The sequence below is a fragment of the Eucyclogobius newberryi genome, unplaced genomic scaffold (genome assembly GCF_026437365.1).
Source record: "Eucyclogobius newberryi isolate DKJ021-1_F unplaced genomic scaffold, fEucNew1.0.hap1 SCAF_1, whole genome shotgun sequence".
Taxonomy (NCBI): Eukaryota; Metazoa; Chordata; class Actinopteri; order Gobiiformes; family Gobiidae; genus Eucyclogobius; species Eucyclogobius newberryi.
The window spans coordinates 16,542,260-16,557,332 of record NW_027315723.1 but is presented as its reverse complement, the minus strand read 5'-3'; the positions used below and the strand labels follow the sequence as shown (position 1 = coordinate 16,557,332).

Here is a 15,073-nt window from a genome sequence, read left to right as displayed (position 1 = left end):
ACTAAATGTGCACTTGCACAAGTTTATTTTTAACTTTATGTATTGACATGTGGCTAAGTTCCAAGCTCTCAAAACTGGACCCCCAACGCGCAGCTATTGCTGCAAACGTCAATTGAAAGTATATTGACAGTCACACAACAAAATCTTTACGTCTTCCAACTGTGTAGACAAATGCATCACGCAGAGACCAGTTGAACAAACTCAATTTAAAAAGGTAGCATTGTCCCTCCGTGCTTACCGTCTGATCGCACCTCACTTATGCAGCAAAAACAGGATGCAAACTGGAGTGGTGTGAATCCAACAAATATTATTCTTTCAGTGCTAAACGCAGCAGGAGCGGAGGCAACAAACCACAATTAGAAGTGTTTTCTCGGCAAAAGCACACCACATGCTGGGACTATACAACATAAAAGGAGGTTATTGACTAACACTATTTATCACAAGTGCACAGATATGCGATTTGCAGTTCATTTCAGGGGCTTTTGGCTGAATTAAGGCGCTCTGTTCCAAATAATGAAAGGATCGGTAGTACGTTTTGAAATGACAGCCCAGGGATTGCTAAAAAAGCCTTAAGTGGCACTATTTTCTTCCAGGTAAAATTAGGATAAAATAATCAATTGGCCAAAGGAGGAGCTACAGACCACAGATGTTAAGACACAAAAGCTCCTGACCATGACCATGCATGGAGGGTTCCATCCCAAATCCAGCACCCTGAGACTGTACACTAGCTGTAAGGAAGGAGGCCGGGGACTACTGAGTGTGAGAGCCACTATTCAGGACGAAACGCCCAAGATCCACAAGTACATCAAGGACAAGGCTCCTACAGATGACGTGCTCAGTGAATGTCTCAGACAATGGGGAACAGAGGATGATGAGGTGCTGGAGGGAGCATCATGGGAGGACAAGTCCCTACATGGGATGTACCACCGGAACATAACTGAAGTGGCTGATATCATGAAATCCTACCAATGGTTAGAAAGAGCCGGTCTGAAGGACAGAGGCCCTGATCATGGCAGCACAGGAGCCGGCCCTGAACACCAGATCAATAGAGGCCCAGATCTACCACACCAGACAAGACCCAAGGTGTAGGCTGTGCAAAGGGGGCCCTGAGACCATCAGGTCCCTGCACATAACTGCAGGGTGTAAGATGCTGCAGGGACAGCATACATGGAGCGCCATAACCAGGTGCTGGCATAGTGTACAGAAACATCTGTGCAGAGGACGGGCTGGAGACCCCAAGGACAAAGTGGGAAACACCTCCAAAGGTGGTGGAGAACGACCGAGCCAAGGTCCTCTGGGACTTCCAGATACAGACAGACCGAATGATAATGGTGAACCAACTGGACATAGTGGTGGTCAACAAGGGTCAGATGAAAGCTGTGGTGGTGGACATTGCAGTACATGGGATGGAAACATCCGGAAAAATGAACATGAAAAACTAGAGAAATACCAAGGCCTCAGAGAGGAGCTGGAGAAGGCCTGGAGCGTGAAGGTATCGGTAGGGCCCGTAGTTTATATATATATATATATATATATATATATATATATATATATATATATATATATATATATATATATATATATATATATATATATATATATATATATATAAAATCACTATATACATATATATATATATATATATATATATATATATATATATATATATATATATATGTATGTATGTATTATATATATATATATTAGTTAGTTTTATATATAAAACTAACTAAAAAACAAAAGTTAGTTAGTTTTGTTTCATTGCTCTTAGCCGCACACATACACTCCACACGCAACACAAACTATCCTTTCCTTACTTCCAAATTGCCTTTACCCATTTACCCATTTTGCCTTGCATTAAAATGGGTAAACACAGGTTAGATAGCATTTGTACCGAGGGGAATGGCTGTCTGGAAAATCAGTCTTTATTTTATAGGATCAATATCACAAGAAAATGTGGAGACTTTTTGATGTGTACAATATCAACCATCTCCCTCTCCTCCCTTTATAGACATTCGGCAAATGTTATCAATATAGTATAAGATAAGATAATCCTTTATTGTCCACACATTTCATTGTTGCAATGCAGGTAGATACAGAGGTAGATACAGAGGAAAAGAACTTATAGGAAGTTTAAAAAACACTCTCAATAGAAGATCTCTTATAAACAAAAACTCCTATAGACAAAACCTCCCATTCCCATATAAAGATATAAATAAATTAATTAATACCATTGCATGTGATAACGACAGTAATTGCACATGAATATGTGTCACGACAGTAATTGCACAGTAATTGCACATATGACTGAATTGCACATGGTTAGGTCAGTATTGCGAGTGTTCAGTACTAACAGTGTTTGTTATAAAGTCTGACAGCAGCAGGAAGGAAAGACCTGTGAAACCTTTCCTTCACACAGCGAGGGTGGCTCAGTCTTTCACTGAAGCTGCTCTCCAGTGGCTATGTTTTTAGCCTCATTTAAAATGTTTCATGCCACTTCATGCCCTAAGCAGAATGGATTAGATTTGAAATGCTAATCATAAAGATTTGCCTCAATATTAGCTTATTTAACGGCGTAATGGACGATTTCGGCGATTTGAGAACTCAGGCAGAGGTGCGCATGCCACTCCCCCGTGCGACTGATACAACACACACGTGTGTTCGTTTATTAGCGCGACGGAGCGCATCACATCTCTCGTCTTTCTCCGTCTTCATTTTGTCCCGTACACTGAGGGAACTATATTATGATAGATCTATGCGCTTAGACACACAGAAACGTGCTGCTCTCCTGGGACGAGCCGACGAGGCTGCAAGTGAGCGGTAGGTGCGTTTTATGATTGATAATCGGCAGTACACGCCACGAGGAAATGAGACTCAGATTTGGGCCCAAAAAATCGTCCATTCAACCTTTAAAGGTGCCATAACATGAGTTTTTCACGTTTTGTAGTCTATCCTAAGTGTATAATTGATAATAATAAGGGTTGTGCAACACCCTTAACATAATAGTTAAGAAATATCACCCAGACCTTGGACCCCCTCACCAACCCGGAAATGCAAACGGCTTGGTTTGATATTCGCCCCCACCCTTGCGAAGAGCGATCTGGCTCCCCCGCCCAACCCGTGACATAGTCTCAGAGAGCGTGTGTGCCCCGCCCACCCGTGACGTAGTCTCAGCGAGAGCGTGTGTCCCCCACAGCTGTCTGCTCCGCCACGCGCCGCTCCGCCGCGCGAATGAGTGACAACCGATAAAACTTCAGATTAACAGAGTCTACTTTGAGCCTAAATAAAACTGGTGTTAATTCTACAGCGTGCGCAGAACAGATATATCTATAGATCTATAAATATAGATCTATAGATATATCTATATATCTATATATACATTTTATATATATCTATATATATATATATATATATTATAGATATATAAAAGTCTTATGTCCATCGCGCTCTTATTTCATGTTTTTTTTGGTATCGGATGGAACTTCTCTCCGTTTATTTTCCCGGTTGCTGCATCAACTGCCACATAAACCTTCACCATTGTGATAATAGTAAAGAGTGCGATATCATTAATGACGTTTTGGGCCTCTTTGAACCGTGTTTCCTCGTAAATCGAAGCAGAAAAACTCCGGGGCTTGTATGGGGAGACGAGCCTGCAGCAGCGCGGAGCCGGGGGGAAGGGGGCGGGAGGCGGCAGGCGGGAGGGTGAGGGTGAGGGGGGATGGTGACGCGTGCCTGTGGTTATTACGCAGTCTTGCATCCACCGCCCGTCAGTTTGGAGATTCGAGGAAAGGAGATAGTCTGTACTATAGCTAAACACTGCGGGAATCAATCAAAAAATACTCTGGGTACATATATGAAGCACAAATAGCAATGTAAGAATGTTAAACGCTCTGAAAAGTTGATTTTGCATGTTATGGGACCTTTAAGTGTTGTTTTATGAGTGAGGGGCAGTTGAAAATCTGATACCTTTTCTATTCTTATCATTTTAGATTAATATTGTGGTTTACAATGACTAAAATGTATAATATAATCTTGGACCCACCAATGTCCCAGGAGGAGGCGCTGTTGCTCTCGATCTCACTGCGGCCGATGAAGTACCAGACACAGGCCATCCAGTGAGCCAGGAGGGCAAAGGTCGACATGAGCAGAGTCAAGACCACCGCGCTGTACTGAGAGTAACGGTCTAACTTCTGCAACAGGCGCAGGAGGCGCAAGAGACGCACCGTTTTCAGCAGATGCACTCCAAAATTCTGTAAAGAATAAAACAAAAATGTAATTATGGTAAACCTATAGACAGACACAGACCTTTTATTGTTGATTTATAGCAAAAGAAAGAAACACATTTTCCTTTAAGCCAGTCCTTACCACAGCGGCTATGTGCGCTTTGCAACTGGGAATTGCTTTTATATATTGTGTTTTGCAATTAAATCAAAACCGCAATTTCAATAGTTGCAATGACAGCATAGTGTCCTAAATAAACTAGCTCTCTACAATCTGTTAGCTCTGTAGTTTAGACCGCTACAAACTGTTCGGAAATGCATGGGATTCTTCTTTTAGTTTAGCATTTCCCCTCAGTCTTCTATATAAATGTAATTGTGCAATGTTAGGAACTACCAGTGTGTCTTTTTCCATACATTTCAAAAAGGCACAATTCAAATATCTTGATTTGTGGCTTCTCCGCTCACAGAAAGAATACATGTTTTTCAAGTTATTTTTGAGCAATAAAAACACAAAGTTTATGGCATACAGTGGAGACAAGCAGGTGCCAGAAATGTTACACGGTGCACTTTTAAGTAATGTGGTTTTGTTTTGCAATTATTTACATTTACATAAACAGTCAAAGCGTCTATAAAGCTGATCACATTTAACCTCATGTAATCCTTGTCGCTTAAAGGCATCTACACTCTTAAAATTAACATCTGTCAGTACATTTTATCATTTAGGCCAATGGCGCATTTCAATTAGCAGAGCATGAATAACTTATTGCAGCCATAATACAGAGAATCAACGCAGACGAGATGTTGGATTAGTCATTTTAACCATTAATCATTTTTCATATTTTGGTCTGATATTGACAAAGCCTAAGTAAGTAATTACATCCCTCTATTTGTTACAATGTAATGAGAAATGCCATAGTGCTGTTTCTTTTTTTTCTTCCATTGCCCGTAAGCGTTATTAGACAGGAAAGGACACCCGCTTGACCAACTGGCAGTACGCCTTAGTGCTGTTTTATATGCTATTCATTTAGATATTATTGTTTTTTATGTGCTGCCCGGTGGTCAAGTGGTTAAAGCACAGCACACATATGCCAGGCCAAGTGCAGCCAGCCGCAGTTTGAATCCAGACTTGGACAAATTCACAGTATGTCATACCTTCTCTCTCATCCCACATTTCTCTCATTTGTCCTGTCTAATAAAGAATACGGGACAAAAAATCTTTAAAAATAAATAAAAATGGTTTTATAGCTTGGTCAGCGAACTTCAGTTTCAATTCTGTGAAAAAGAACATGGTTGATCAAATGAGTTTAAGCAGAAAGAAAGATTACCATTTTAGACCATTTTGATAATGTCCACTGCAGACAGGAAACACCCCAAGTGCTGCACTGAACCAGGACTAAACCAGGACTAAACCAGGACTAAACCAGGACTGAACCAGGACTGAACAAGGACTGAACCAGGACTAAACCAGGACTAAACCAGGACTAAACCAGGACTGAACCAGGACTGAACCAGGACTGAACCAGGACTGAACCAGGACTAAACCAGGACTAAACCAGGACTGAACCAGGACTGAACCAGGACTAAACCAGGACTAAACCAGGACTGAACCAGGACTGAACCAGGACTAAACCAGGACTAATCCATGACTAAACCATGACTAAACTACGTCTAATAATAATAATAATAATAATAATAATAACTTTTATTTATATATCGCTTTTCAGAGACCCAAAGACGCTGAACATATATAAAAAAGGGGGGGGGGTATTTACAGACAGGGGGGGACAACACGTACAATACACATTAATACACAGATAAAATGAACAAGACAGAAGAAGTAGAGAGAAAAAGATGGGGATGTAACAGGGGGTAGAAGAGTAGGCAATGGGGTAGAGGAGGCTAGGGGTAGGGGAGGTCATAGGCTTGGGTGAAGAGGTATGTTTTTAGGCGGGATTTGAATGTTGTGAGTGAGGGAGAGTGGCGGACAGGTTGGGGGAGGGAGTTCCAGAGTCGGGGTGCTGTTCGGGAGAATGCTCTGTCGCCAAAAGTTTTGAGTCGGGATGTTGGTGCAGTCAGGGTGAGAGAGGAGGAGGATCGGAGAGCTCGGGAGGGGCGGTGGGGGATGAGGAGGTCAGACAGGTAGGGGGGGGCAAGGTGGTGAAGAGCTTTGAAGGTGAGGAGGAGTATTTTAAAGTTTATGCGCTGCTTGATGGGGAGCCAGTGGAGAGAGCGGAGAACGGGAGTGATGTGATCACGGGACCGGGTGTGGATGAGGAGGCGGGCAGCGGAGTTTTGGACCATTTGGAGTCTATGGAGGGAATGGGAGGAGATGCCAGTGAGGAGGGAGTTGCAGTAGTCGAGGCGGGAGGAGATGAAGGCATGGATGAGGGATTCAGCAGCGGGGAGGGTGAGGCAGTGTCGGATTTTGGCGATGCGGCGGAGGTGGAAGTATGAGGTCTTGACGATGTGGCTGACATGGGGAGTGAAGGAGAGGGTGGGGTCCATGATGACACCGAGATTGCGTACCAGGGTAGAGGGGGTGATGGTCGAGGTGTCGATGCTGAGTGAAAAGGGACCAGTTTTATTGAGAGTGGATTTGGTGCCAATGAGGAGGAGCTCTGTTTTGTCACTGTTCAGTTTGAGGAAGTTGGGAGTGAGCCATGATTTTATTGTAGAGATGCAGGTTTCGATGTGGCTGAGGGGAGGGTTTTGGGTGGATTTGGTGGTGAGGTATATCTGGGTGTCGTCAGCGTAGCAGTGAAAGTCCAGGTTGAGTTGGCGGAGGATGTGACCAAGGGGGAAGATGTAGCAGATGAAGAGGAGGGGGCCGAGGACTGAGCCCTGGGGGACCCCCTGCGTTACTGGGGAGAGGGTGGATGAATGACCGGAGAGGGAAATGAACTCTTGCCTGTTGGTGAGGTAGGATTTGAGCCAGTCAAGTGCAGAGCCCTCAACACCCAGTTGGCGCAGCCTTTGTAGGAGGATGGAATGGTTTATAGTGTCAAAGGCTGCGCTGAGGTCTAGTAGTAACAGGATGTTGAGGGCCCCGGAGTCTGCAGAGGTGAGGAGATCGTTGAGTACTTTGACCAGGGCTGTTTCAGTGCCGTGAAGTGGGCGGAAGCCAGATTGGAGGGGTTCATAGAGGTTGTTTGACTGGAGGTGGGTGTGAAGTTGGGCGGCGACGATGCGTTCCAGCGTTTTTGAGAGGAACGGCAGGTTGGAGATGGGGCGGTAGTTGGAGAGGTTGGCGGAGTCTAGGGTGGGTTTTTTGAGGATGGGGGTGATGGAGGCCAGTTTGTAGATGGAAGGAACATGGCCGAGGGATAAAGACTGGTTGAAGAGGGTGGTGAGATGGGGGATGAGAGCAGGGAGGCAGGCCTTGGTTAGATTCGTTGGGAGGGGGTCGAGAGAGCAGGTGGTGGTTTTGGAAGCGGTGATGAGGTCTATGATATGAGAGGAGTTAACAGAGGAGAAGGTGGTGAGGGGGGGGAAGGGTGGGTGGTCAGGGAGAGGGGGGGGGGCAGGGGTGGGGGTGGTGATGGAGTTAATGGAGACGGCAGTCATGGAGCTGTTGATTTTGGAAATTTTGTCATTGAAGGCAAGGAGGAAAGAGTTGCAGAGGTCAGGGGAGGAGGGTGGAGTGATGTCCGGTGGCTGGAGCAGCTTGTTGACGGTGGAGAACAGGGTGCGAGGGCTCCGGTGGGAGCTGTTGATGAGGGTGGAGAGGTGGGCAGATTTGGCGGCTTGGAGAGCGTCACGGTAGGAGGAGATGTGTAATTTGAAAGCTTCGGCGTGGACGGTGAGGCGGGTTCTTTTGAGGAGTCGTTCGAGTTGGCGGCCAGTCTGCTTCATGGTGCGGAGTTCAGGGGTGTACCAGGGGGCGGGGTTGATGTATGAGACGGAGGAGGTTTTCCAGGGGGCTAGGGAGTCAAGGGAGTCGGAGAGGGTGGTGTTGAGCATGACAGCATAGTCGTCGGGGGAAGAGGGGGGGGAGTCAGGGGGGAAAGCAGAGGATATGAGCTGGGAGAGCGTGAGGGGGTTGACTGACTTGATATTGCGGTAGGTGATGGTGCGTTTTTTGGGGTTGTGGGGCGAGGGTAGGGGGGCGGAGAAAAGGATGCAGAGATGATCAGAGAGTGGGAAGGGGAGGGGGTGGGGCTTAGATATGGGTAGGAGAGAGGAACAGACTAAGTCCAGAGTGTGGCCTTTGGTATGGGTGGGGAAGTCAATATGTTGGGTGAGATGGAAGCAGTCCAGGAGAGAGAGGAAGTCGGATGTCAGTGGGGCGTTGGGGCAGTCAATGTGGATGTTGAAGTCACCAGTGAGTAGGAGGCGGGCAGAGAGAGAGGATGCGATGGTGAGGAGTTCAGACAATTCAGTGAGGAAAGAGGGGTGGGGCTTTGGGGGACGATAGATCAGGATAGCGGTGATAGAGTTGGGGAGGGAGAAGGCGAGGTATTCAAATGATGAGATGGATGGAAGGTTGAGGTTCAGTAAATCAGGACTAAAGCAGGACTAAAGCAGGACTAAACCAGGACTAAATTAGGACTAAAGCAGGACTAAAGCAGGACTAAAGCAGGACTAAAGCAGGACTAAATCAGGACTAAACCAGGACTAAACCAGGACTAAATCAGGACTAAACCAGGACTAAACCAGGACTAAACCAGGACTAAAGCAGGACTAAACCAAGACGAAACTAGGACTAAACCAGGACTAATCCATGACTAAACTAGGTCTAAACCAGGCCTAAACCAGGACTAAACCAGGACTAAACCAGGACTGAACCAGGACTAAACCAGGACAAAACCAGGACTAAACCAGGACTGAACCAGGACTAACGCAAGACTAAAGCAAGACTAAACCAGGGCTAACCCAGGACTAAATCAGGACTAAACCAAGCCGAAACCAGGACTAAAGCAGGACTAAACCAGGACTAAATCAGGACTAAACCAGGACTAACGCAAGACTAAAGTAAGACTAAACCAGGGCTGACCCAGGACTAAACCAGGACTAAAACAAGACGAAACCATGACTAAACTACGTCTAAACCAAGCCTAAACCAGGACTAAAGCAGGACTAAAGCAGGACTAAACCAGGACTAAATCAGGACTAAACCAGGACTGAACCAGGACTAAATCAGGACTAAACCAGGACTAAAGCAGGACTAAACCAAGACGAAACCAGGACTAAACCAGGACTAATCCATGACTAAACTAGGTCTAAACCAGGCCTAAACCAGGACTAAACCAGGACTAAAGCAAGACTAAAGCAGGACTAAAGCAGGACTAAAGCACGACTAAATCTGGACTAAACCAGGACTAAACCAAGACTGAAAAGGACTGAACCAGGACTAAACCAGGACTGAACCAGGACTAAATCAGGACTAAAGGACTAAATCAGGACTAAACCAGGAGTGAACCAGGACTAAACCAGGACTAAACCAGGACTAAACCAAGACGAAACCAGGACTAAACCAGGACTAATCCATGACTAAACCAGGTCTAAACCAGGCCTAAACCAGGACTAAACCAGGCCTAAACCAGGACTAAAGCAAGACTAAACCAGGACTAAAGCAGGACTAAACCAGGACTAAACCAGGACTAAATCAGGACTAAACCAGGACTAAATTAGGACTAAAGATGGACTAAAGCAGGAATAAATCAGGACTAAACCAGGACTAATGCAAGACTAAAGCAAGACTAAACCAGGGCTAACCCAGGACTAAATCAGGACTAAACCAAGACGAAACCAGGACTAAACCAGGACTAATCCATGACTAAACCGTGAATAAACTAGGTCTAAACCAGGCCTAAACCAGGACTAAAGCAGGACTAAAGCAGGACTAAAGCAGGACTGAATCAGGACTAAACCAGGACTAAACCAGGACTAAATCAGGACTAAACCAGGACTGAAGCAGGACTAAACCAAGACGAAACCAGGACTAAACCAGGACTAATCCATGACTAAACTAGGTCTAAACCAGGCCTTAACCAGGACTAAACCAGGACTAAACGAGGACTGAACCAGGACTAAACCAGGACTAAACCAGGACTGAACCAGGACTGAACCAGGACTAACGCAAGACTAAAGCAAGACTAAACCAGGGCTAACCCAGGACTAAATCAGGACTAAAACAAGACGAAACCAGGACTAAACCAGGACTAATCCATGACTAAACCATGACTAAACTACGTCTAAACCAGGCCTAAACCAGGACTAAAGCAGGACTAAATCAGGACTAAATCAGGACTAAACCAGGACTAAATCAGGACTAAACCAGGACTAAAGCAGGAATAAACCAAGACGAAACCAGGACTAAACCAGGACTAATCCATGACTAAACTAGGTCTAAACCAGACCTAAACCAGGACTAAACCAGGACTGAACCAGGACTAAACCAGGACTAAACCAGGACTAAACCCGGACTGAACCAGGACTAAACCATGACTAAACTAGGTCTAAACCAGGCCTAAACCAGGACTAAACCAGGACTAAACCAGGACTAAAGCAAGACTAAACCAGGACTAAAGCAGGACTAAAGCAGGACTAAATCAGGACTAAACCAGGACTAAACCAGGACTAAACCAGGACTGAACCAGGACTAAATCAGGACTAAAGGATTAAATCAGGACTAAACCAGGAGTAAACCAGGACTAAACCAGGACTAAACCAGGACTAAACCAAGACGAAACCAGGACTAAACCAGGACTAATCCATGACTAAACCAGGTCTAAACCAGGCCTAAACCAGGCCTAAACCAGGACTAAAGCAAGACTAAACCAGGACTAAAGCAGGACTAAACCAGGACTAAATCAGGACTAAACCAGGACTAAATTAGGACTAAAGCAGGACTAAATCAGGACTAAACAAGGACTAAAGCAGGACTAAAGCAGGACTAAACCAGGACTAAATCAGGACTAAACCAGGACTAACGCAAGACTAAAGCAAGACTAAACCAGGGCTAACCCAGGACTAAATCAGGACTAAACCAAGACGAAACCAGGACTAAACCAGGACTAATCCATGACTAAACCATGACTAAACTACGTCTAAACCAGAACTAAACCAGGACTAAAGCAGGACTAAAGCAGGACTAAATCAGGACTAAACCAGGACTAAACCAGGACTAAATCAGGACTAAACCAGGACTAAACCAGGATTAAACCAGGACTAAACCAGGACTAAAGCAGGACTAAACCAAGACGAAACTAGGACTAAACCAGGACTAATCCATGACTAAACTAGGTCTAAACCAGGCCTAAACCAGGACTAAACCAGGACTAAACCAGGACTGAACCAGGACTAAACCAGGACAAAACCAGGACTAAACCAGGACTGAACCAGGACTAACGCAAGACTAAAGCAAGACTAAACCAGGGCTAACCCAGGACTAAATCAGGACTAAACCAAGCCGAAACCAGGACTAAAGCAGGACTAAACCAGGACTAAATCAGGACTAAACCAGGACTAACGCAAGACTAAAGTAAGACTAAACCAGGGCTGACCCAGGACTAAACCAGGACTAAAACAAGACGAAACCATGACTAAACTACGTCTAAACCAGGACTAAAGCAGGACTAAAGCAGGACTAAACCAGGACTAAATCAGGACTAAACCAGGACTAAACCAGGACTAAATCAGGACTAATCCATGACTAAACTAGGTCTAAACCAGACCTAAACCAGGACTAAACCAGGACTGAACCAGGACTAAACCAGGACTAAACCAGGACTAAACCCGGACTGAACCAGGACTAAACCATGACTAAACTAGGTCTAAACCAGGCCTAAACCAGGACTAAACCAGGACTAAACCAGGACTAAAGCAAGACTAAACCAGGACTAAAGCAGGACTAAAGCAGGACTAAATCAGGACTAAACCAGGACTAAACCAGGACTAAACCAGGACTAAACCAGGACTGAACCAGGACTGAACCAGGACTAAACCAGGACTAAACCAGGACTAAATCAGGACTAATCCATGACTAAACTAGGTCTAAACCAGACCTAAACCAGGACTAAACCAGGACTGAACCAGGACTAAACCAGGACTAAACCAGGACTAAACCAGGACTAAACCAGGACTAAACGAGGACTGAACCAGGACTAAACCAGGACTAAACCAGGACTGAACCAGGACTGAACCAGGACTAACGCAAGACTAAAGCAAGACTAAACCAGGGCTAACCCAGGACTAAATCAGGACTAAAACAAGACGAAACCAGGACTAAACCAGGACTAATCCATGACTAAACCATGACTAAACTACGTCTAAACCAGGCCTAAACCAGGACTAAAGCAGGACTAAATCAGGACTAAATCAGGACTAAACCAGGACTAAATCAGGACTAAACCAGGACTAAAGCAGGAATAAACCAAGACGAAACCAGGACTAAACCAGGACTAATCCATGACTAAACTAGGTCTAAACCAGACCTAAACCAGGACTAAACCAGGACTGAACCAGGACTAAACCAGGACTAAACCAGGACTAAACCCGGACTGAACCAGGACTAAACCATGACTAAACTAGGTCTAAACCAGGCCTAAACCAGGACTAAACCAGGACTAAACCAGGACTAAAGCAAGACTAAACCAGGACTAAAGCAGGACTAAAGCAGGACTAAATCAGGACTAAACCAGGACTAAACCAGGACTAAACCAGGACTGAACCAGGACTAAATCAGGACTAAAGGATTAAATCAGGACTAAACCAGGAGTAAACCAGGACTAAACCAGGACTAAACCAGGACTAAACCAAGACGAAACCAGGACTAAACCAGGACTAATCCATGACTAAACCAGGTCTAAACCAGGCCTAAACCAGGCCTAAACCAGGACTAAAGCAAGACTAAACCAGGACTAAAGCAGGACTAAACCAGGACTAAATCAGGACTAAACCAGGACTAAATTAGGACTAAAGCAGGACTAAATCAGGACTAAACAAGGACTAAAGCAGGACTAAAGCAGGACTAAACCAGGACTAAATCAGGACTAAACCAGGACTAACGCAAGACTAAAGCAAGACTAAACCAGGGCTAACCCAGGACTAAATCAGGACTAAACCAAGACGAAACCAGGACTAAACCAGGACTAATCCATGACTAAACCATGACTAAACTACGTCTAAACCAGAACTAAACCAGGACTAAAGCAGGACTAAAGCAGGACTAAATCAGGACTAAACCAGGACTAAACCAGGACTAAATCAGGACTAAACCAGGACTAAACCAGGATTAAACCAGGACTAAACCAGGACTAAAGCAGGACTAAACCAAGACGAAACTAGGACTAAACCAGGACTAATCCATGACTAAACTAGGTCTAAACCAGGCCTAAACCAGGACTAAACCAGGACTAAACCAGGACTGAACCAGGACTAAACCAGGACAAAACCAGGACTAAACCAGGACTGAACCAGGACTAACGCAAGACTAAAGCAAGACTAAACCAGGGCTAACCCAGGACTAAATCAGGACTAAACCAAGCCGAAACCAGGACTAAAGCAGGACTAAACCAGGACTAAATCAGGACTAAACCAGGACTAACGCAAGACTAAAGTAAGACTAAACCAGGGCTGACCCAGGACTAAACCAGGACTAAAACAAGACGAAACCATGACTAAACTACGTCTAAACCAGGACTAAAGCAGGACTAAAGCAGGACTAAACCAGGACTAAATCAGGACTAAACCAGGACTAAACCAGGACTAAATCAGGACTAATCCATGACTAAACTAGGTCTAAACCAGACCTAAACCAGGACTAAACCAGGACTGAACCAGGACTAAACCAGGACTAAACCCGGACTGAACCAGGACTAAACCATGACTAAACTAGGTCTAAACCAGGCCTAAACCAGGACTAAACCAGGACTAAACCAGGACTAAAGCAAGACTAAACCAGGACTAAAGCAGGACTAAAGCAGGACTAAATCAGGACTAAACCAGGACTAAACCAGGACTAAACCAGGACTAAACCAGGACTGAACCAGGACTGAACCAGGACTAAACCAGGACTAAACCAGGACTAAATCAGGACTAATCCATGACTAAACTAGGTCTAAACCAGACCTAAACCAGGACTAAACCAGGACTGAACCAGGACTAAACCAGGACTAAACCAGGACTAAACCCGGACTGAACCAGGACTAAACCATGACTAAACTAGGTCTAAACCAGGCCTAAACCATGACTAAACCAGGACTAAACCAGGACTAAAGCAAGACTAAACCAGGACTAAAGCAGGACTAAAGCAGGACTAAATCAGGACTAAACCAGGACTAAACCAGGACTAAACCAGGACTGAACCAGGACTGAACCAGGACTAAACCAGGACTAAACCAGGACTAAACCAGGACTAAACCAGGACTGAACCAGGACTGAACCAGGACTAAATCAGGACTAAAGGACTAAATCAGGACTAAACCAGGAGTAAACCAGGACTAAACCAGGACTAAACCAGGACTAAACCAAGACGAAACCAGGACTAAACCAGGACTAATCCATGACTAAACCAGGTCTAAACCAGGCCTAAACAAGGACTAAACCAGGCCTAAACCAGGACTAAACCAGGACTAAAGCAGGACTAAAGCAGGACTAAAGCAGGACTAAAGCAGGACTAAATCAGGACTAAACCAGGACTAAAGCAGGACTAAAGCAGGACTAAACCAGGACTAAACCAGGACTAACGCAAGACTAAAGCAAGACTAAACCAGGGCTAACCCAGGACTAAATCAGGACTAAACCAGGACTAAACCAGGACTAATCCATGACTAAACCATGTATGTAATAATAATAATAACTTTTATTTATATAGCGCTTTTCAGTGACCCAAAGACGCTGAACATATATAA

General features: G+C 44.9%; 1 protein-coding gene across 1 annotated transcript in view; it reads right to left on the bottom strand.

Moving 5' to 3' along the window:
* LOC140354626 (voltage-gated delayed rectifier potassium channel KCNH8-like) overlaps positions 1–15,073 on the bottom strand; it is a 90,808-nt gene that overhangs the window by 22,478 nt on the left and 53,257 nt on the right. Inside the window, exon 7 of the mRNA XM_072439746.1 lies at positions 4,043–4,250. Coding sequence (XP_072295847.1) covers positions 4,043–4,250 — 208 coding nt within the window. The remainder of the gene's footprint in view (positions 1–4,042; positions 4,251–15,073) is intronic.